At 35.0% G+C, this 24,860-nt stretch overlaps 1 protein-coding gene across 3 annotated transcripts in view; it reads left to right on the top strand.

Annotated features, from left to right (window-relative positions):
- Positions 1 to 1,812: 1,812 nt before the first annotated feature.
- CBLB (Cbl proto-oncogene B) overlaps positions 1,813 to 24,860 on the top strand; it is a 194,905-nt gene continuing 171,857 nt past the window's right edge. For 2 of the 3 annotated variants that reach the window (XM_069472573.1, XM_069472572.1), the window contains exons 1-2: positions 2,557 to 2,739; positions 14,998 to 15,248. In XM_069472573.1, the coding sequence (XP_069328674.1) occupies positions 2,572 to 2,739; positions 14,998 to 15,248 (419 nt within the window). In that variant the 5' untranslated portion in view covers positions 2,557 to 2,571. Of the gene's footprint in view, positions 1,837 to 2,556; positions 2,740 to 14,997; positions 15,249 to 24,860 lie in introns of those variants that run through there. The other variant, XM_069472571.1, reaches the window with a different exon arrangement.

The following is a 24,860-nucleotide window of genomic DNA, read 5'->3' as shown; positions in this document are numbered from 1 at the left end:
AATCCAGAGCAATTGTTAGTAGCATGAGTGGTAGGACTGAAGTAAATAGAAAGACATGGAAGGCATTTGCTTAATCTATGATCTTGTTGAAAAAAGGGTCCTAGCACAGTAGCTTTTTCCTTTTAAGACTAGCCAGATGTAGGCCCTTTTAAGGGCATAAAAGAATGGAGCCACAGAAAGAGATTAAAAATACTGTGAGAGAATGGCAGAATACAATAAGGTTGTTTTTAAAACGGAGAGAAATCTATGTAGAGTAAAGGTGACTCAGGCAAAATACAAAAGCTGTTTCCTTCTCAGTCATTTATGCAGAAACTTGTACCAAATAAAAAGGTGCAAGGCATACATTAGCAATTCCTATTATCTGGCACTTTTATTGTCTTGGCATGATTAGCAGAAACTATTTAGCCAGAATTGTCAACTATATGCTTTTTCATGAGCCTGATGTTTGATCTGCAATCCCTCTAAAACTAATAGCAAAAGAGAAACACTCAGAAATTTAGGAAGTTTTAGTTGGCAATCAGGTGTTACCATTAGCCTACTCTGTGAGGTTTATTCTTCATCTTAGAAGCTTGGTGGCTGTTGCTCTTTTTCGATAGCCATCAAGAAGCAATGTCTTAGACCTGTTTGGCTGCTGTCGTGCGTAGAAGAGTTTGGTAGCCCTAGGGAGATGAATTTCTTCAGCGTTGGATCCACCCAGAGTAGAGAAGCAACACCCTCCCAGCCACTACTCTGTTGCTATGAAACAAAAGACTAGGGAGGTGAGCGAAGCAGGAAGTCCCGCCTTTTAGCCCCAGTCGGCTTTGGCTCCCGCTCCCGACGCTCACGCCCACCTGCCACCCCTTATTGGTTAGCTCGCCAGTGCTTTGCATCCCTTCTTCCATTTCCTTTCCCTTTTCCACTTTCGTTCCCGGGCGAGTCCAGACCCTTGATTTCCTTCTGAGTCCCCTTCCATTCGGACGTGTGGCGAGCGGGCCTGCCTTTGGGGCCATTGTGTACTGTGGAGGACGTGGACAGGGTAGTAGCGCGAGGAGGCCGGGCGCCTCCCGCCCATTGGCTCCGCCCGCTGTCGGGCAGTGTGCGGGTGCGCGGGATTGGCCTAGCGGCGCGCGGCCCCGCCCTCGGTTCCGCCCCGTGCCTGGGTCTCTGTGTATGTTGCTGGGGTGGGGTGTCCAGCGAGTGCTGCTGCGGCGTCCCGCGGCCTCCCCGAGAGTCGGGCGGGAGGGGAGAGCGGGTGTGGATTTGCCCTGACGGTAATTGTTGCGTCTCCACGTCTCGGTGGCCTGCGCTCCCGGTCGCTCCTTCTTCGGGACCGTGCTATCACAGCGATTACACACTCCCCGCCCTGGCTACCCACACACCCTCGGCTGCGTGCGTGTAGAGTCGGACCCGCACTCACGCGTGTCTCCGGACAGCTACGGCGCCGAGAGGCAAGGAGGGCAGGGGGCGCCGGGGAGGCTCGGCACTTCTTACCGGCTCTGGGGCCCGGGGGCAGCCAGGCGCGGACCACGGAGGGCGAGGGGAGAGCCCCGGCTTTCAGCGGCTGTTGCTGCCGCCGTCCAGTTTGAAGTGGGGCATTTAAAGACCGGAACCCGGGCGGGCTGAGGGGAGGAGGAGGAAGGAGTTCAGGGAGACTGGCGGCTGGGATTGCAGACGGCGGGGAGGTGCGTCCACCCGGGCGCCGATCCCCCTGCGCCCGAGGCAGACGGGGCTGCGGGCGCTGGAGAAGCGAGGGGATACTTTGTCCTCTCTCTGTTCACCTTCCTCCCCAGCTGAGGTCCGAGAGTGGCAGGGGCCTGAGCAGGCAAGGGGCACAGACGTCCTGAAACAAAGCTTTGGGTGAGACCAGACGCAAAGAGGGAAAGAAGTGAACTCTCTTCTCCTTTCTGTGCCCGCTCTTGTCAGTTTCTAACCCTGTCTTTTAAAATGGGCTGTTTGTTTGCTGTTTCATTTGGCTCTGGGGAATAACTGCTCACCGCGTTGGTTTAAAGAACTATGTGTTTGTGTCTCCGTACTTGGTGGTTTTAGTGGGAAAAATCCAAGTCCTACGCCTTTGTTGACAACAGATCTGTCCCTTATGCTTGTGTAGAATGATCTTTATGTTTATATAACTTGGAGAAAGCTAACAGAGTGAAATGAGGTTTTTGAGCGTGGCTCTCAAAATGTATGCATTCTAGGTGCTTCAGTTCTAGTATTTTGAAGTGGGATTTAGGCAGAAGGGCAGAACATTTGATGTGTTCTTGGAGGAAACCTATTGAAGTTTTTTTTGTTGGTGTTGTGAGTTGGGTATTAGTTCAGTCTTAGCTACTTGAAACATGAGGAGGATGCATCTTTAACTCTCAGTATTCTAAAAACAAATCTAGGGTCATTGCTCCTAAATCTACTGTGTGTAAAGATTGAGAGTGTAAATTCACAGGCTTATTGAAAAGTTGAATCTGAGACCCTTGGTTTTGTTCACATTGATGGAGGAGAATGTCTTGGTTGCAAATTAACTTGTTCAGTTTTCTTGTGAGTAAATATTTTCATAACCAACTTTTTTTTTTTAATCTGCCTTTCAAAGAACTAAGAGTCCAGATGGCAAACTCTATGAATGGTAGAAACCCTGGTGGTCGAGGAGGAAACCCCCGAAAAGGTCGTATTTTGGGTATTATTGATGCAATTCAGGATGCAGTTGGACCCCCCAAGCAAGCTGCAGCAGATCGCAGGACTGTGGAGAAAACTTGGAAACTTATGGACAAAGTGGTAAGTTCTGACTGTGTATGTATGTAGCTCTGTTCACCTTGGATCTGGTTTCTCCAGATTTATTTATAATATTAATTAATAATAATTGTTATGGCAACAATCTTTTAATTTGTTTCGATCACTTTTCTACCACTCTGTGTTTTGAAAAGTTGGATTCAGAGCAAAGACTTTTTTTTTTTTTTTTTTCCTTTTGCCCTTCTTACTCTTCAAGGTTCAGAGTTCCTCTATATGACTCAGTATGCAAAGTTTTTACCATTGGCTGCTTTTTGTTGGTGTATGGCCATAGTATGTTTGAAAGTGTTTGTTCTGTCTTATACGAGGTTGTGTTGCTTTTAGATAACAAAAGAGTACAAACAAGTTATTTAAGAAAAGTTTCTAATGGACCACTCATGACAACCAGATGTGTATGATACTGAAAATATTTACTGGAGAAAGAACCAGATTAGTCCTCAAGTGAGGAAGCAGTGAGTTGAGAGAGTTTCCATTTTCATCTTTGAGAATTCATGTTCATTAAGAAACTTTTTTGTTATTAATGGTAGAGTTACAGTTTCTTTCATCTACTATTCCATTTTGAAACAGGAAACCTTTTGATTGCACATTGTTTATTGTGAAAGGAAAATATATGTTGGAGGTGGTGGGACTGAGTGTATCAGAAACCTCTGTGGTTTTATCATGTTGGTTTCAGATGAACTGTAATTTTTCAAGAAGAAATCAAGATGGATGTCAGTATCTAAAGAAGTCCAGTTAAAAAGTAAACTTGAATACTTTATATAATACTCAGAAAACTACAGCTGTCAGTATCCTATCTTACTAAGTAGGCTTATGAAATAAATTTGATTAAGATGTAGTTGCTGCTTAGCAGAAATTACTGATTTTTGCTTTTGAAGCAGTAGCACTCATCAAAATGTTTATTTTGGTAAATCTTTGTAGCACCTTATGGCGATATTTCTTAGATATCTGGGGCTAATTATAAATTTAGTTGAGGCAGGACTCTTTTTATTGTTATAACTGCAGAAATAGAGGTTTAAAGAAATATTCCTTTGTAGGAATGTGCCAAAGCCTCCATGAAGTCATGTGGTAGCATTCCCCTTTGCTTTGGTTTGTTACTGTGTACAAATACTGACTACAAAAAGCCACCATCAGTAGTATTAGTAATATAGGAAGGTGACAAGATTTACTTTATCTTCATGTATCCTTATGGAAATTACATATAGATAGATGAATGATGGGCTTGTCATTCTATTGCTGGTGTTGCTAAATGAGAGCCAGAATATTTTTGCCAGATAAATATCCTTAGTTTTGGTCTTCAGTGTGACCTATTTAAGCTTCTGCCAATTTATTCAAATTGTTATATTAAAGTGCTCCAGACAGAATGATGTCATAGTGTCAGAACATTGCAACTTGCTGCTTGGGGTCAGGTTTTGATTTTAGCATTGGATACTTAAGAGTAAGGAATATGCAATTGGAAAAATAGCATATATTTGGCAAGCACAATACTAGCTCTCTTTACTTTTCTAATGAAGATGCATTTGAAGGTCACTCCCATTACGCAAATCATTAGTTGGGAGTAAGAGAAGGAATTCAAGGTTTTTCTCTATCTGTTATATAAGTGGGCAACAAATGGATCAGATTCTGTAAGGGAGCTGCTCCTCCCCACCCCCCTTCTTGGAGTGGTCAAAAGTTGTACGTTTGTGAGTGTTAGAACATCAGATCAAAAAGATTTATATAAGAAAGTGGTAAGCTGTAGTTACCATACAGTCATTATTTTTGAAACATTAAAAACTGGTGTGCATAATTTTGGTTTATAACTGATTGTTAACATAAGTTGTATCCACTTTTAATTATTTCACCATGAGTTATGGTAAAATAGATGGTTATTTCATAATTAGGTATCTACTATTGTTTATTTTATTAACCCTTTTGTGGGTTTGGGTTTAGCCTCTCCAACTGAGAAACTTGATTCACTTGGAAATCTATTATCCAAAGTCTCTACTTAGTGGGATGTGGGTGTGGATATTGGCAAAGGTGCATTGCTGTGGCTTTCCCTGCTTGTCTTCTTTGTTCGTCTAAGATGAAAATGGTTGTGTTCATTTGTGGAGGTATCCATGGGCTTTGTGGAGAGAAATCACATAAAATATTATACGAGAATTCAGTGTATTTATTTTTACTCTATCACACAATAATATAATATAAAAGCATTGATAATTACTAATTGGCCATATATTTTATTTAAGTATGTAGTGCAGAAGCATCCTCCACTTTTGTTTGTCTTTTCTTATTTGTCAGTGGTGAAGGAAGTAGCTCATAATGTCAACATTGTCCTGATGATTACATCAGGAACTTTATTATTAGTCCCAAAGTTAATATCTTGACTCATTACCTAACTGTTTTTAAAATAACTTCAATAGAATGAGTTTAGCTTGTGAATAATAGAAAATAGCAACTTTCAAGTCTAATTGGTAGTTATATAAAAGGCAGGGTTAAGTGTATAGTTGGTATTTTTTCTTTATGAAGCCTGTTCACAAGAGCAGACCTTAGAAGTATAAATATGAATGCAAGCTTTTCAAGTTTACTGTGTCTCAGCTACCTACAAAGTAAAATAACTTATTTTATAGGGGATAATGAAACAGTATTTGTAGAGGAAATATCTAGTACGTGTGTAGTTTCACCATTTCTTGGCCTTTAGAATTTAAAATGGTCAACTGAGATTCCAGTTTCAACTAATCGTTCTGTTTTCAAAGGGCAGGCATTCTCTCCAAGGTCACTGAGAATATGAGAAAGTAATTGCCCAGTTGTGTTCCTCATAAGATCTAGAGTGTTTTATGATAGAACATCAGTAGAACAGAGTTAGCAGGGTAATATGTATTAAGAAAAAGAATAGTAGCATATCCAAAAGCTTCCTATTTAGACAGATTTTCTAACCTTAACTCTGTGTTTCAGTGTAGGTCAATAGCTGATTGGATGCCTATTTGATACAGTGACAGAACTATTACTCATGAATACACATCTAGGTTCAAATACACCCAAAATGAAATTTGGGTTCCAAAGCTATTAAGGAGACAGAGTTTCTTAAACATTTAATGAACATTTATTGAGGGTCTACTATGTTCCTACTAAGCACTTATTACTGGGAATGCAAAGCTAGACAAAGCATGGTCCTGCCTTCAACCTGTCAGGGAACTCAGAGAATAGCATCAGAGCCAAGCATATAAATGGATAATTGCGATGTAGTATGGAAAGGGCTGTTACAGACCTATACAAATTACAATGGGAGCAGAGTAGAGAACATTCAACTTGTTTTTCTGGCCATTCTTCAGACAGTTTTTTGTCTGGATTCTGCTGGCCATTGCCTTTTAGGAACAGCATTATTGTGCTCTTGTTGGAATTGCTGAGGTGAGGGTAAGGAAATGATTGCTAATCAGTATGGTTGGAATGATAATTTATTAATGTGAGGTTCCTGAGTGTGGTTTTCACAAGAGTCTTAGCCAGGTGATGGAAAATAGAGAAACAATTTTCCATCTAGTAGATGCCAAATGTACTGAGCATACATGGATGCTCAGGAAATTAGAAAATAATTAATTGATGCTAAAAAGCAAAGGAAGTTGAGTACCTGCCTATGTTTTTATCTTGCTGTCCTTGTCATTTATTTGCAGTTACATTACTAAAAGAATTTTAAAAGCATTTGGAAAGTGATGATGCCAAACAACCTTTTTCTGCCTTTTATCCTCTGTACATTTAATACATTTGTCAAACTTGAAACATAATTTATTCTCCATTTTTTTAATTTAATTGTGACTATAATGTATTTTAAAGTTTGTCAATCAAAGATGCTTGGATTATATTGAGATTTTTTTAAAAAAGAGTAAATATCCTTTTTTATGTTGAATTCCTCATACCTCTGAAAAATATTCCGTATGAAGTAAAACTTAGGTTTTGGACGCCTATTTTTTGTGTTTGTTGGTTTTGAGACTTTCACCTTCCTAGAGCCTTAAAACAGGAAACAATTATGTGAATTCTTCTTCTTCACATATTTCCTTTTCACTATTAAAGTTGTTCTATCTTAGCAGAATCATGGGCCCTAGTAGACTTGGATGGAGGATGATAACACATTAAATGTCTCCACAATTTTGTTTAGTAGTGAGTTAGATTTTGAATTTGTGCTAAGATAAATGAAGTAACCCCCAAGTTTGCTACTTGTGAATACTAGGTAAAGCCCTGATAAAGTAAGTTTAAACCAAGAGTTACCTTGGTTTAGCCCTGTGATATAAGCTGTACATAGAACAGAAGGTTTAATCAGTTAGTAATCTTTTAAATTTTACAAAATTTTTACCATTCAGATTTTGAATCCACGTCTTTCTTTCAAAAGTTGTTTATATGTTGTCTGTTGATTTCATAATTCAGTTATCAAATCCCAACTATGGAAAGACGGACATTTATAAATAACTATGCCGCACAATAGAATGTAATAACTGCTGTATGATGGTATGAATAAAGTTCTGTGAACATAGTATGTGGAGGAGGTGAATGTTACTAGGGGGTGAAAAATTGCAGAATTAAGCATAGAGGAGGTACTATTCAGGTGTTCTTTGAGGATGGTTTGTACTCCAGTGAGTAGGCTGAAGGAATGATAGGAAACTTGTTAAGTGAGAGAAGGTAAATTAGAGGAACATAATAGAGGATTTAACTGCTCTGTCAAGGAATTTGGACTTTATTTGGTAGGCAGATAGTCATTGAAGGCTCTTAAGCAGGAAGAGGAAAAGTCAAGGCTATGTTTTGATAGAATACTCTCTTGACTCTATGAAGGTTTGATTAAGAGAAAAAAAAACTAAAAACAAGAATAATGATCAAGAGATATTAAAACAATCAGGGCAAAAAATAATAGAGTTGGCCTAGAGAATTGACAGTAGGTACAAGAAGTGTTGGCTCAGATGTGGGAGGCATTTTGGAGGTAAAATCTACAGGTCTTGGTGACCCTTCAGAGTTATAGGATAAAAGAGAAGGTGAAGTGAAAGTGACTCTTGAGGTTTTCAGCCTAGTTGACTCTGAAGGCAGTGATGCCCTTAATGAGATAAGAAACATAGGAGGGAAAAGAGGAAGTGTGGGGGTTGGTTCTTTGACCATGCTAAATTTGACATGCCAGAGTGAAATCCATTTTGAAGTCAGAAAATTGAGTGTGCAGTTCAAAAGACAAGTTGAAATGAAAGACATATATTTGGTAGGTATGTTCATAAAGGCAGCATTTCAAGCTACAGGACTGCAGTGGATTTCCAGTACAGAGTAAAAGGAAGAGAGTCAGAGAAAGGGAAAATCGATATTTTTGTGGTGTGAGGGCTGTGATTAGATGGCAGAGAAGTAAAGAGAATCCTACAAAGAACAGTTGTGAAAAAAATAGAAAAATAATTAAGGTACAGTGATTTCCTAAGTAGAAACACCTTCAAGAAGAAGGCATTTTGAAGCTCTAATAAAACTAGTTTCAAGTTCAAGTGGAGAAAACCATATAGGGTGAAAATTTAAGAAGTCATTGAATTGCATGGTTAGAGCCTTTGTTGACCTTTACAGAGTAGTTTCACTTACAGAGTGGAGCTAAATTAAAATAAGTATGTGGATTATTTAAAAATTGTTCTATAACTGTGACAACTAATGAAAAGAAAGAAAATTCTGATAGCATGAGGGTTTGAACAGAATTTAAAAATCTGTGTGTGTGTCTGTGTGCAATGGGAGTTCAGAGATTGATGAGAATGGGTGTGAATAGGGAATGATTTAAGATGTAAAAGGAGAAGAAATAATTGAGAAAGTGGCATTAGCTTACATTGTGGGAGTGAAAGACTAGGAACAAACACAATAGAAGGGTTAACTTTGGTGGATAATATACCTTCCACTTAGAGAAGAGGGAAATGGGAAATAAATGAGAAATTTTGAGGGAATTTGTAATTTTTATGTTTGGTTGTCAGGAAGTGATTTAAGGCATAATATTTATATAATATTAAGCCATGTTATAAAATTTTACACTATAAACAATATATGTTTTAGCTAGTCTTCTACCAATTAAGTGAGTAAATAAGTAAAAAACCAAAATGGAAATCAATTCTCATCTTTAATATTAAGATCATCTTAAACACATGCTGTGACTTAAATGATGCCACGGTGTTATTTTTATCTGCTGTGCTTGGACATATATTTAAGGTTTGTTTTTTTAAAAATGTATTTGTAGATTGCTAAATTTTTCCTAGTAATGAAAGAAGCATTTTGAAAATATCCAACTAAATTTTATAGCTTTTTAACATCAATATTAAATAATTGTTATGATCACTCACACTATTTTTTAATAGCAATAAAAAAGTAGTTATTAGTGTTCTGTTAAAAAATTGGGTATTTTAGCCCTACATCTTTTCCTGAGAATCTCTGGGTTTTGAAGAAACTAAAGAATTTTGTGTCAGCTGATGAGAGTACTGACCTGGGCTTAGCCTTATTTCCTGCTGTCTTGAACAGAACATTCCAGACTTTTTAAGGGTTTTAGGTAGCATGAATAACTTTATGAGCTAAAAGAACTTTGAAAAGTCATGATGTCTAACAAAGTGTTCAGTGCCCTTGGTCTAATTCTAATGTCTTTTTGTAAAGCCTGCAGAGATTTTCCCTCGTGATAAAATATAAAATATGGAAGGAGAAGAAATACTAAAAAAAGAAGTGAGTACAGACTATGGGCCAGGCAGTGTGCAGAGCACTTTATATTTCCTTTTCTAAGAATTATAATACCCTGAGAGGTTTCCAGAAGAAGAAATCTACCTAAGGTTGTAAAGCTACTAGGTGGCAGGGCCAGATCCTAGGTTTGCTTGATTCTAATGCATATGTTCATAGTATGAAGATAGTCAAGCTCCATGGAATACTATGATGCTTCCTATTTCCATAGAAAGTATATCAAAAGGGTATTTCCCCTCTCCCACACTTGATATTACTAATATCAGATTATTCTCCAAACTTCATACTCATTTTTAGGCAGGTTTATTCAAGATATAATATACATATCCTATTTGTAATATGTATTTCTGAGAGGTTCTTCCTTATTTTGGTCTTCTCCTCCTATTCCTCCTTCCTGCTATCAAATATTTTTTTCACATATGTTACATGGAAGGTTCTGTATTAGGTAATGGAGATAGACCAGTGAGGAAGACAGATATGTTTTCCACTTTTAAGAAAATTCTCTTCTCATTTAGTATAAAGCTAGTGAACAGATAAATACACACTTGATATCTTAATTACAACCAGTTGATTCTTTAATGATGCTTCTTTTTTTTCAGTCTTTTGAAATGGGGTCTTGCTATGTTGCCCAGGCTGTATTCAAACTCCCAGGCTGAATCAGTCCTCCTGCCTCAGCTTTCTGAGGAGCTGGGACTACAAGTGCACAGTATCATGCCTGGATTCCTTTAATGGTGTTTCGTATATCATTCTTAACAGATACCTTCATTGAAAACCGTAAAGAAACTGGTAGTTTTCTCCAAATCCTACTATAATATATAGACTCATGACCAATTTTACGTGCTAACTTTGTTTTGCCCAATTAATATTCTATGTAGAAGGAGGGTTGTATTTTTATACTTTTTACATTTTATACTTTATACCTTTTTATACGTTTATATATTTAATGATGATTTGCTGAATTAAAATGAAAAGACCCCAAAGAACTCTTACGTGCTTTTTATTATAATAACATGTACTTCTATGTAACTGCAGTAAGAAACCTCTTCTAACATTTACAGGAGGAGGACAGGGGTTTCTATACTATCTTTAGAAAATGAGATATTTCACTTGTGAGTACATGACTTGATTCATTATAACTGAATGCTTCATGAAGTGAGGTGTATTTTATAATGAAGTCTGTTATAGTATAGGCATAGTTCCTTACTGTTGAAATTTTCATTTGCTCCAGTAGAATTTCCTTCATATGTTTCAGGGGGTGATTTGAACCTTGTTTGCAAGAAATATGTTAGCTGACCTCTTTATTACCTTTTGGCTGGAAATTTTAATTAAGGTACAGTCGGAAAACTCTTTAATGCGAGAGTGTTCCAAGAAGAATTAATGACTTTGAGAATTCGTATAGTAGCAATACATCCTGTTTTTATTTTTGTACCTTTGCTGTGATAGGGCTGAATGTATATTAATGTCTATAACTGCATTTATATGGTTTATATATTAATTATATATTTTTATTTTTGTGAAACAATGCACACTGCATGTACGGACAGCATCTCCTTAAAAATCTTTAGTACATTTAAACAAATACAAGAGTCAGTTGTGTGTTAGCACAGAAAGAATGCCTGATTCTTAAGTCCAGGTATCAGGGTTCTGAACAGTAATGTTAGCTAGATTCCGTTTCTGTGTTTTAGTATTGTCATGTCCAAATGAGAGAGTTGGTCTCCATGATTTCCAAATCCTTTGAGTCAATGACATAATGGAATTTCAGCCTAATTCCAGTAATAAATGCTTTGCCTTTTCCTTCAAAAGAAAAGACTAATATTGCTAATGAACCAATTCTTTTATGTACCAATCGGTGCCCTATAAAGTTAATCATTGTATAATGTGACTACAGATTTGTTCTTTATGAAAGCTCTTCTGTGTTGGCACCAACTTTCATTCTAGGGAGCGATTTAGATATTTCTATAAGAGGTGTAAGGCATGTGAATCTGAACTTGAACCTTGTGGTGAGTTTGATTTTCTCCTTAATATACTGCTTTTAGAAAAGCAATTTTTCTTTCCCTGGCTTTTGCAGTTCCTTGCACATAGCAGGCACTCAATAAATATTTATTGAATGGAATTGAATTTGACCTGCTTAGAAGTCATAGTCCTGATGTAGGGTTATTCATTTTCAGTGGGAGCTGTCATAAATCACAGGGTTTAATAGTAATCCAACTGATGAACTGCACGCTCAGTGGCTTATGGTAGTTCAGTATTGTATGTTGCACTTTCCCAGGTGCAAATTTAGAAAACAGTGTAGCCTACAGAGCCTTAATGAACTGACTTCAGCCTATTTCAGATCTCCTGTACCACTCACTCACAGCTTTCCTATGCTCCCACCTTTTAGAATAACTGCATTTACTCTTAATGTGCTTTATTCTCTGGTGCCTTTTAAGCCTTTGCACAACTTTTGCCTGCCCTAGAATACTCCTTTTGGCAATTTTAGGTTTGCTTTTCTTGACATTCTTATATGGATGTGAGTGAGCTGCTGCTTTGCTCCTGTAGCACTTTGAGCTCTCCTCTATCACGGCACTAAATTCTCCTATAATTCTTTCTTAAGCTACCAATCTTTCCCAGGAGACAGCTCCTTGAGGGCAGGTCTGTGATTTATTCCTGTGTTCCCTAGGGCCTGAAACAATGTCTGACATATGAATGTTTGTCGAATTAACAAATGGGTCCTAAAGTTCATGTAAATTTGCAAATGAAATAATATAAAAATGTAAACGAGTTTAGCATGGATCATTAATTATATGACTAATTCTAATTAAATTGTGATATAGTTAGAAAGAAGATCACCCGGAGATTCAGAAGATTCAGGCTCTTGTGTTGGATTAATGATTTTTTAAATAGTGCTTTAATCTTTGTAGTTCTTAGCTTTTTAACCTGGAAATGAATGGATTGGACGGGATCTTTCCTAAGATCCCTTAGAGGAAGAATTACATTGTTCCTAAGTTAATTATAGAGAACTAGGTCTCTTCTGCCAGGCTCCTTGAGTCAGGAAGTATGTTCTAGTCATCTGTAATTTCCTGGCACTAAGCTCAGTACCTGATATATAGTATTATAGTTAAACAATTTTAATTCTCACATGAAATTACAATTTTGAATAAAGCAAATTAGGCAAAGGTCAGGTAGAGAATAGTGAATTAAATATTTGTAAAACTTAAAATTATCTGTGAAAGAGCAGTTATTTGGAATGTCTGAAAAAAGTACATGAGAGAATTTTTTTTTATTTATCAGTTAAAAAATTCACCAGTGGAAGAAATGAATTTGAAGCTTCCTGGTCCCCTGACTACAAGTTAATAATTTACCAATCTGTGACATGTACCAAGTTTTACATTGCTGAAATTAAACTGTGCCTGCTGTATGATGTTGGTGGCCAATATTCTTGAAATTTATGCATACTTGTGGTAGTATCTTTTGATTTAATGTATTGAAAAAAACATATCCTATTTCAGCCAGGATTTATTAAATCATTGACATATTTGGGACTTAATCTTTAAGGCTGAATGAGCTTTTCTGATTATATAAATGTATTACAAACATAAAAAAGGGATAAAAAAGCTTTATCAGCCCTTTTAACTATACTTTTGTAAATATTTGGTATTATTTAATAAATGAGATGCCATCTTCCCTTTCCAAGAAATTTCTTGGAGATGAAAATAATATTCTTTCATTTAAATTAACCCTATACCTTTGGCTTATTAATTTGAATACTTGGTACATGTTGGGTCCAATTATAAAAATAAGGGAAATAATATAATCAAATTATTTGTGTAAAAAATTGTGTATCAACCAGTTCATCCATTTATTAGACTACTTTTTGGCTCTGTACAATCTCACACTTTGATTCTCTTTCGTTGCCCACATATACTTCCAGTCTTGGGTACCATCAGACAATTATCAGATTTGAATTGGACCTTACTGATCCTATGGTAGGCTAGTTAGTATTATCGGCACTTGAAGTATTCTTGAAACCATTCTTTTTAAAACTTGTCTTAAAATTAAAAAAAAATTATTGTATATATTTAAGATATACCACATGATATTTTGATATATACACATACATAGTGAAATGGTTACTATAGTCAAACAAATTAACATATTTGTCACCTCCCATAATTACCTTTTTGTTGTGGTAAGAGTACTTAAAATCCATTCTCTTATCATATTTTCAGTATACAGTGCAGTATATTTAACGATAGTCCTCATGCTATGTATTAGAGCTCCAGACTTATAATCCTACATAACTGCAAATTTGTACACTTTGACCTACTTCTCTCCATTTCTTTCCTCTCCTTGCCCTGGAAACTACCATTCTTCTCCCTATTTCTGTTTATGTGGTTATTTTTTTTTTGTTTGTTTTTTGTTTTGTAGATTCTGTGCATATGTGAATTTATACAGTATATTTCTGTGCCTGACTTATTTTACTTTTACTGGGACTGTTGACAATAATTAAGCTATTTACAGAAGTGACGGAGAAGGGAAGGCATACTGGAAAAGACAGAAATTTTAACCAATTTTGTTTAAAATATCTTGCTCTTGAAAATTTTACCAAAAAAAAAAAATGTAACTATAGCCTTATAAAAGGCCCATGTATCCAGGGGACCCAGAAGCTTATGCTTCTATAGCTTCTTGGGAAATCTGCCTTTATGTTTACATTTAGCCTTTTGTAAGAGTGTTGCACCATTATGTTATGTGTGCTCTTGTGCAATTACCAATGATTTTATTTTAAAAATTATTTATTTGGAGGGTTCATTATACCCTATTTGGAAGGGTGAGAATGCAATAGGCTTAATTACTCTGGGCTAAATCACATTAACATGTAGAAGTGAATACAGTAGTTGAAAATAAGACCTTTTCTTGCTGGCAGAGGGAATCTTTAGTTATGTGGGGAGCCCTGAATACCCCTGTATTTGGGTGGCACCTGATGGAATGACTGAACAGTTATATACCACGTATTTATAGGCGTGGTAGACAATATGGGAGGTGGAAAAAACCCGTTCGGACCTGACACCCATTTACTACTTAATAACTTGGTTATTAAAATTGCACCTCTTTTTTAATTCTCCTCAGGGTTCAGGAACAGTACACCAAAACATTAATTAAAATCTATGAGAGAGCTTTAGCTAGAAGTTTAATGTAGCAAAATAATGTTTAAATGGTAGACATTGGTTGCTAACAGAAAAGGCTCATTTCCTCATTTTTATTTAAAAAAAGACTATCAGTGGTATACAGTGAGCAATATACTGTAGTTCTGTTAAGCTATGCACATGGGATATTGTAGAAAAATTAAAACTTAAAGGGGTGAAAGGATATGAAAAGACTGAATGGGAGGAACAAAGAAAAAGATTTAATTGTTTTAAGAAAAATGTATTTGCCAGCTCTTAGTAAATTGGAGATAACAATTTAATATTATAATTTATGTTATGGAAAATGAAGAAATAGGAGACGGTTTTATAAATTTCTCATTTTCAAGTGAAAGAAAATATTATGGTTTATATAAAAATACTTTATTATTGTCTTTTTTAGGTAAGATTGTGCCAAAATCCCAAACTTCAGTTGAAAAATAGCCCACCATACATACTTGATATTTTACCTGATACATATCAGCATTTGCGACTTATATTGAGTAAATATGATGACAACCAGAAACTTGCTCAACTCAGTGAGAATGAATATTTTAAAATCTACATTGATAGTCTAATGAAAAAGTCAAAACGGGCAATAAGACTCTTTAAAGAAGGCAAGGAAAGGATGTATGAAGAACAGTCACAGGACAGGTAAGACTGTTTCAGATCTTTTTTCTTAGTTGTTAAGGCCATTTATGTTGCTTTTTGCCTCACAGTTAACATAAATGTTACTGTGTAATTGTTTTGGGGAAAATGCCATTCACTTTGTATACAATACTGTGTTGTTGAACAATGAGGATATACCCCGAGAAATGTCTCTTTAGGTGATATCATCACTGTGGGAACGTCATAAAGTATACCTACACGAACCTAGGTGATATAGCCTACTATGCACCTACGCTATATGGTATAACCTATTGCTCTTAGGTTACAAACCTGTACAGCTTGTTACTGTACTGAATACTGTAGGCAACTGAATATAATGGTATTTGTCTATCTAAACATAGAAAACATACAGTAAAAATATGGTATAAAGATATAAAATGGTATACCTTGTATAGGATACTTAACATGAATGGAGCTTGCAGGACTGGAAGTTGCTCTGGATGAGTCAGTGAGTGAGTGGTAAGTGAATGTGGAGGCCTAGGCCATTACTGTACACTACTGTAGACTTTATAAACACTGTACACTTAGGCTACACTAAATTTATAAAAAAATTTTTCTTTCTGCAATAATAAGTTAACCTTAGCTGTGGTCACTTCATAAAGTTTTATTTTATTTTTTTTAAGTATTTTACTGTTTTGTAATAATACTTAGCTTGAAACACACATTGTACAGCTGAACAAAAATATTTTCTTTCTTTATATCATCCTTTAAGCTGTTTCCTATTTTTAATTTTTTTTTACCTTTTAAACTTTTTTGTTTAAAATTAAGACAGAAACACACACATTAGCCTAAGCCTAAACAGAATGAATATCATGAGTACAATGGTCTTCTACCTCAACATCTTGTCCCATTGGAAGGTCTTCAGGGGAAATAACAGGCATGGAGCTGTCATCTTCTGATAACAAATACTTCCTGAAGGACCTGCTGAAGGCTGTTTTAAAGTTACATTTTTTTTTTTAAATAAGTAGAAGGAGTACTCTAAAATAACAATAAAAAGTATAGTATATACATACTATATAATATAGTAAATTCATAAACCAGTAACATAGTCCTTTATTATCATTATCAAGTATTATGTACTGTCCCTAATTGTATGTGCTGTGCTTTTATACGGTTGGTAGCACAGTAGATTTGTTTACACAGGAATCACCTCAAATTTATGAGTAATGCATTTTAAGGGCTGCAACATCGCTAGGCTATAGGAATTTTTCAGCTCCATTATAATCTTTGGGATCACCATCTGTGTACTGTCTGTTGGTCACTGAAATGTCATTATGTTGCATAACTGTATTTGTTTTTAACATTACTTAATAGTTTTACATAAATTTATTTATGATAATAGCTAGTTTATGAGACAGTATTCTTTTTTGGTAGATTTTATTTTTAGAGCAGTTTTAGTTTACAGAAAAATTATTCAGAAAGTACAGAGAGTTCCCATAAATCCCCTCTGCCTCACAGTTTGTCCTGTTCACATCTTGCATTAGTGTGGTACATTTCTTACAGCTGATGAACCAATATTGATACAGTATTATTAAAGAAACTTGGGTTCAGTCTTTGTGTTGTACTGTTCTGTGGTTCATAAATGCATCATGTCATTTATCTACTATTACAGTATCAAATAGAATAGTTTCAGTGCTCTAAAAATGCCGCCTTCTCCATTTATTCATCACCCCCTGCACTCTGAACTCCTGAACCTCTGTCTCTACAGTTTTGCCTTCCTTGCAATATCGTATAGTTGGGCTCATGCAATATGTAGCTTCTCAGATTGGATCTTTAACTTAACAATATGCATTTATGGTTCCTTCATGTCTTTTCATAGCTTGATAACTCATTTTTTATGCTACTTTATGATATCTATTGTTCTATTTTCGTCTCATGTGTTGAAGAACATCTTGGTTGCTTCCAAGTTTTGGCAATTATGTATACAGTTGTTACAAATGTTTGTATGCAGGTATTTGTGTGGACTTAAGCTTTCATCTCTTTTGAGTAAATACCTACCAATTGTACAGAATGCGTATGTTTAGCTTTGTAAGAACCTCCTGGACTGTATTCCAAAGTAGCTGTCCCACTTTGCATTCCCACCAGCAATGAATGAGAGTTACTGGGGCTCCACATCCATGCTACCATTTGGTATTGGAGACAGTGTCTTTAAGATACAGTTTGATTGGATCTGTGTGTGTGATAGATGAGGGTGGGAGATACAGCTTCAACCTCTGTATTTTGATGTGTGAAATTGGACTGAGGTGACAAAGATGGAAGTGACATCAACCAAATCCTCATTTTATAGTCAGAGTCTTTATTTAGGGATTCCTTGTTAGAATTTGTTGTTCAGCTATTTTTGTGTTAATTTTCATGAGCTGTCTTAAACCAAATAAGGAAAATGATAGAGTTTTCTATTTCTGGGAATATTTTAACTATATCTAGAATACAAACTGATAGTGATAGTCTATTTAGATTTTCAAATTGGAAAACCAATATTAATTAAAATATATAATATCTTAACATATTAGTTTAATTTTAGTTGACACTTAACCTCCCTGGATTTTAGTTTTCTTACATATAGGAAAACCTCTTTCAGGTCAGAAAAACTAGCCTCATTTAGTCTAATATAGCATAGCGTTGTATAATAGAAAATTTAGTTATCTAGGTATGTGGACTCTAAAGTTGTCTATAAATTCTGGCTAAGCAAATACAAGAGCACATAAAACAGTCAAATTTAAACAGAAAAACTGTCTGTCAGATGTACCATGGCATAAATGTTTATGCATCTGTAATTTGCTCTGTAAATTAGTGATGAACCCTACCCTTCTCATAAAAGTCTAGCCATCAATTAACAAGGCTCATCACTTAATATTCTTGGACCGCAGTTTACACATCTTGAGGGTGGTGAATCTTCCAGTTGCCCTTTAGCTTTAAAGTTCTAAGACTCTTCAGGACTATCAAGGAGAATTTGAATTGCTACATGGTACCTGAAGTAAGGTAGAGAAATATAGTAATTGCTTATTCTTGCAGACTTTTCAAGAATGGGTAGTGTTTTGGGAAGCCAGATGTCTATGTTAAAATTTTATTTCCCACTTTGTATTTCTGCCATTGACTTAATAAAAATAAGTTGTTTTATAAATATCTTTATAATTCTTATTCAAATTTTAGTAGTCATGAAATCCTTCCTGATCCATCTGAGTCATCCATTAAATTTTACTTTTTAGGTTGTTAGGACATTGATGAGATGTGTAATTCTTTGGTCTAGGAATTTGAGTGGATGTAGTGTTTTAATGGGATGTAATAATATATGATATGGTAAACTTATAATCCACTTTTACATCTTCTGTGGAGACGTGAAACATTTTTCAACTTAGTAGACGTCTTATAATTACCATCTTATTTGTTCATTTTGATATTTTTGCATTCTTATGTGGAAGCATTTCATGGAGAACTTTAAAATTTTGGTTGATTGTGTATAAATTTACATAGATGATGATAGATTTCATACTGTTGACTGATTGTGATGAGGACACTCTGTAAATTTTGTGAATTCTTGTCTGTGTTTTAAGTGTCCAAGTGACTTTTGTTCACTGTCCTAAATTCAATCCTAAGACAAAATTTATTAATAGTTTCTGTGCTGGTATAGCATATCACTAATTAGATTTTCCTGTCATCCTTGTTGATAGTGTTCTGTGGCCAGCTGTGTTTATGCAAAACTTAGATGTGATAAATATGTAATCATAATTCATAATGCACCAGTCTTGGTTTAGCATAACAAGGACACAGAGTTTTGAATTATGTTTTTTCTGCTAGTGATATATTTGTACACATTCACTTCTAGGTTCCCTTAGTATTCCAAATGCAAATTGAATCTAAAGTGTGCTATTGTACATAAGACTCTGAGACATTTTGCTCTACAGAACATCAAAGAATTTTTGTGGCATGTTTTCATGGTAGCTAGACAACAGAGTATACTGTGTAGTAAAATGACTCTACCTAGCATGTATAACACATTGGTTATTGGGAATATTACAAATTCTTAAGACAATCTTTTATTCTATAAATAGTTCACTAGGGACATTAGCATTACTAAACTAAAAATGAAGGCCAGTAATAATAGTAACAGTAATTTGGAGATCATCAACTAAATCAGTATTCCTCAAGTGATTCTGTACTTTATTGAAGAAAATGGTGCTGGATGAATACATGAATCAAATTTTTTTTTTTTTTTTTTTTTTTTTTTTTTGAGACAGAGTCTCACTCTGTTGCCCAGACCAGAGTGCCGTGGCATCAGCCTAGCTCACAGCAACCTCAAACGCCTGGGCTTAAGCAATCCTTCTGCCTCAGCCTCCCGAGTAGCTGGTACTACAGGCATGTGTCACCATGCCCAGCTAATTTTTTCTATTTTTAGTTGTTTCACTAATTTCTTTCTATTTTTAGTAGAGACGGGGTCTCGCTCTTGCTCAGGCTGGTCTCCAACTGCTGAGCTCAAGCAATCCTCCTTCCTCGGCCTCCCAGAGTGCTAGGATTACAGGCGTGAGCCACCTCTCACAGCCCAAAATGTTTATTTTAATGTTCCTGCATCTCTGTTGTGTCAACAATAAACTTCTCTGTGGATTCATTTTAAATATTAATATAAGGGTAAATGGGAAAATAAAATCAGGCATAATTTCTGAACTGGCTCTATTTTAATTGATTGTTAAAGAATGAGTAGCCAGAATTTTTAATGCAATTTTACATAAATGTAATAAATATAATAATAAACAGAAAAGTAAATTAAATGACTGGCACTCAATATATTTTCTAGTGACCTAGGTTCTGTGTAGAGAAAAGAGGGAGAAATTATAGTTAGATAAATGTATTTGCTACTGAAATGGATATTTAGGGCATAGTGAAAGCCTCTTGCCTTCAGAGTGGGCAGGGTAATGATTTTTGGTGGAGGAAAGGCATGAGCAGGCTGCATGCCTCCCCGACTGTTACAGAAAACCTCCTCTCTTGTATCACTTTTCCCAAGTTATTTTCTTTTTTTTCTATAAACAGTTGAACCTCGCACCAAGTTGGTGCCTCTCCAGCTGGGTTTCTAAACCATTCTGAGCTGGCATTTCTGGGAAGAGTAATTCAGTGATTTCTGGCAAGCATAGTTTGCATGTGTGTGTGTATGTGGGGAGAGGAAGTAGGGAACATGTGGAGAAGTCTATAGTTTGAAGCACAGAGAAAAGGAGAAACTTTATATCATACTGCTTAAAATTTTAGTGGCAAAAGTCAAAATGGATGGGAAGGTAGTTATTGCTGACAACTGTATGATTTACAAGAGACACTTTTCTGTGATTTGACTGGCAGTTTCATCAATTGAACCTTTTAACAGTTAACTTTATTCTTTCAGCTGAAAAGTATGCATAATCAGCTGCCCTTCAAGGCCTTGTGTTGGATGGTATGCTTTTTAGACACCCAGAGATGATGGCCTAAGGACTTTTAGATTTTCCCTATTTTAGAACTGCTTGAGTGAGCTGCCAGGGTGCTACAACCCATTTTCCCCTCCCACACTCTGCTAGACAACCACTGAAACAAAACCAAAAGTCAACCGAGGTGGAAAAAATAGCTCTGCCTTTGATAAACTGTGAAGAAAATAAAAGCTTTAAAAAAATTCATGCCAGAGCGGAAAACATAGATGTTGTCTTATTATTAAAGTCATTTCAGAGCCCCTGAATCATTTCTTATGTACCAGTGTTGTAGAAAACAAATCAGCATCTTGACAAAATAGTCTCTGTGTGTGTGTGTGTGTGTGTGTGTATGTGTGTGTGTAGTGTGTGTATGTTTGTGTGGTGTGGAGAGTGTTCACTACATGTTTTATATGAAAATATTCATACAGATTAAGATTTAGTATAAAAGTATATTGACATAGTAAAATTTATCCTTGAAGAGGTGAGCCTTTCTTTAAAATTCTTCAGAAGCATCAGGCAAAAATCTTTTTCTCCATTGACTATTTGGCTGAATAAAGAAAAATATATAATCTGCTGTGTTAATAACTTGCCTTTGTTCTTAAAGAACTACAAGTCACTCTGCTTGCTGTTTATACCTATGTTGTAATTTATAAAATAGTGTACCAAAAACATTTTGGAACTGATATATTAAAGAAACATAGTTAAAAGTTGAATAAAAAACAATAGATACAACAATAACGAGCAACAACAGAACACAAAGCTAAAAACAAACCTTGCTTTCCTCATATGTTACTGTGTGACATCATTGCTTTGGGAAAAGAATAATGTAGTATTAATTTAAATGCTTAAATTTGTATAAATACAAATACATGTTAATTATATGGTCATTGAAGTAGTTTTAAAATTCCTCATGGGTTTCCAGTTCACCATATAAAAAGATTGACCTGTATGAACAATTTGGGCTTTAAAAGAAGTAATTACTGGATCTCACAGGTTAATGGCCTTGCTTATAATGCTCCATTAAATGCCACATTTTCTCATAGACAGCTTTGTATATTGTGAGAAGAAAATGAAGAAAGAGTGCTGTTTAACTTAGTACAGAGATGTGAAGCCAAGAAATCTTATGGTCTGATGCCATTTCTCCTCCCAGTGTTCTTTGTAACTTTGGTTGGTTTCCTGACTCCAATCTACATTTTTCAGTTTTTAAATTATTTTCTGGCTATTCATAATGTTTTCACCTCAGATGTTCAAAATTATAAAATAAAGATTCCATTGTTTTAGACTAAATACTACTGTTGCTACCTCAGTCTATTAAGCAATTTTTCAAATTCAGTAGTAGTTTCTAGTAAAAATATTGTTTTGTTATTATAATAATCATTTGTAAGAGAATTAATCTTAGGGAGGTTTTGTCTTTCTTTTATAAATAAATTTTACTGTATTGAATGTCTTCCATTCTATGAAATATGTATTTAACGATGCACGAAAGGGAATGGTTTCTATTCATTTAGAAAATAATTTTACATTTTAAAAATTAATCTTCCTGCTTTTTTGTTTACTACTGGTGAAGATTGCAATTATTTTGAGTTTCATGAGGACAAGGGATAAATTGTAAGTAGAAAAATATGATTTCCAAGTAAATCAAAATAGGCTACTAATTTCTTTTGAACACAAGTATTTTGATGTAAGCATAGTTCCTCTTTAAATTTTTTCTATATTTGTATTCTAGGCATTTTTCCTTTTACAAGGAAAACTAAAAGAATTAAAACATTAATTTTTGATATTTCAAAATAATCATTTTTAACTTGTATCCAGAAGACAAATAATAATAGTCAGTCGTCTCATGTGGAAACATGTTTGCCAGGTAGGAAAGGGAATTTTCTTTAAAAAATTTGAAAATATTCCTGAGATTAAATTATCATAAATGAATAAAAAGTTTAGTGTTGATAAGAATGTTTATATGTATATTTCAAAGATCTGAGAAATGTGAATAGATTTTTCTAGAGTTTGGGAATGAAGGGACTCATTTCTTTAACACATCATGAAAGTAGAGGCCACAAGAAAGTTATTTAGACAAATGTTCTCGAAGTTAAACAAAGGGAGTCTGTTAGAGTGGACAGGTGAGAGCTTGTAGAATCTTTGACTGTTAAGGACTTTATGGCTCTGTGTATTTGGCCAAATGCACCCTGCTGCTTAGCTAACTAAATACAATATAATTTTCTTGTTAATTTTTTGTTTAAGTGAAAAGTAAAAGAGGTTTTTCTCCCAGTAATTTCCTTTTCTATGTGTTTTCAAAATGCAAAAGAAAACAAAATTATTCAGATGTAATTGAAAATGAATTCCACTATTAGTTTCTTAAATTTTAATAAAATGTTAACATGTAATTCATTTATTTGCTGCTTATTTTACTTATGTACTTTATAAAAACCCTATGCTGATACCATTTAGTCCCTAACTTCTGGTTTATTAGTAATTAAAATTTATTGTAACTTACTTTAATTTCTTCCATGTCAGATTATATACTATATGCACATGATATTTGGATTTTAAAGTTGGGAAATTTCCCCACAGATTAGAGTTTATTAAATGTTTATAAATTTCTGAGAATGATAACCATTGTGTTTTATAAGACAGTAAGCAAATTCACAAGATTCAAGTGAACTTGGCTTTATGGTTGAATACCTTTTATGTTTTTCAGTCTTAGGTAACTTATTAAAGTTGATGTTTTCCTTTCAGTAAATATCTGGTGACATTAAAATTTGATAATTAAAATCCAGAAGTAGTCAAGAAAGAATGCCTGTTTTTAGTTTCATAATAATAATACTCCCACAAAGTAAGGTTGATGAATGATGTCTTTCAAGTGGCAGATTTGTTATTTAGTTAGAGAAAGCTCCTTTGGCAGTTTCTTACAAAACTAAATTAAAGTCTGTTTATAAAACAGACAAGCTGAAGCGATAATCCTATAGCCTGAGGAGTGCTTGGAAATCTAGCCCAAGAAGAGTCTTATTTTTCAGTGATTTAACAAAGAAGTGAAGTTTCCAGGAATCCAAACAGATTAACATTCAGTGCTAATTGGGTAGGGTGTAAAATAGTACTCATGTCTGACTGTTTTGAAGTAAAAAGTATTCAGTTTTCTAAATGTTTTTAATATTAATCTTTTGTCTCTTTAAACTCATTGAGCATGAGTTCTTGTTTGAGTCTATATTTACATATCAATTGTTTATACGTGTGCTAATTATAGCAGGACACACATATGAGGTCAGTAGGAAAAGTGCCCTTTATAGATTAAAGTAATAAAGAGGGACAGGGCTATCTTGTTTGGTAGAACCATTGAGGAACAGATTAAACTGAATGATGATTTATATATGTTATTGAAATGTATTACTTTGAACATCTGATCATGTAATTAAAATGTACCACTTTCACATGTAATCATAAATGTGTGACTGTATTAGTTTCCTTGGTCTGACATATAACAAAGTACCACAAATTGGATGGCTTCAACAAGAGAGAGCCCTGCTCCTTCTGAACCCTTTAGGGTAGGATGCTCTATGTCTCTTTCAGTTTTTGGTAGCCTCAGGCATTCCTTGGCTTGTGGCATAACTTCAATTTCTGCCTCTGTCATCACATGATGTTCTCCTTTGTGTGTGTGTATTCGTGTCCAGATTTCCCTCTTGTAAGGACCCTAGTGATTTTGGAACAGGGCCTGCCTTAATGACCCCATCTTAACTTCATTATATCTGCGAAGACACTATTTCCAAATAAAGTCACATTCACATGTAGGGTTGAGGTTAGATAGGACTTCAACATATCTTTTAAAGGGACACAATTCAATCCATAATGATCACCAAATTTGGCAGTGTACGTTTATACTAAAGGAGGGGAAGAAAGTTGAAACTGAAAGTGTGAAAAACTTGGCTCAATAGAATATAAAACCAAACAAAATAACTTAAAATTACTTTTTGGAAAGGTCTGCAGCTCAAATAATTTTTGTAATTTTTTCTCAGGTGTGTAATAAAATGTATGGTGAATTTATTAATTGTTATGCATATATTGAAAAACATGGTGAATTCTATATTTACCAATAAGAAATTTTTAAATTTGTTGACAAAGATGAATGTATAAATACCTTGTTATAATATGACATTCTTACTGATTTTAATGTATAAAATTCCCT

This window comes from Eulemur rufifrons, chromosome 7 (genome assembly GCF_041146395.1).
Source record: "Eulemur rufifrons isolate Redbay chromosome 7, OSU_ERuf_1, whole genome shotgun sequence".
Lineage (NCBI taxonomy): Eukaryota > Metazoa > Chordata > Mammalia > Primates > Lemuridae > Eulemur > Eulemur rufifrons.
Note: the sequence above shows the minus strand (reverse complement) of the source record. Positions and strands in the feature narration are given on the sequence as shown.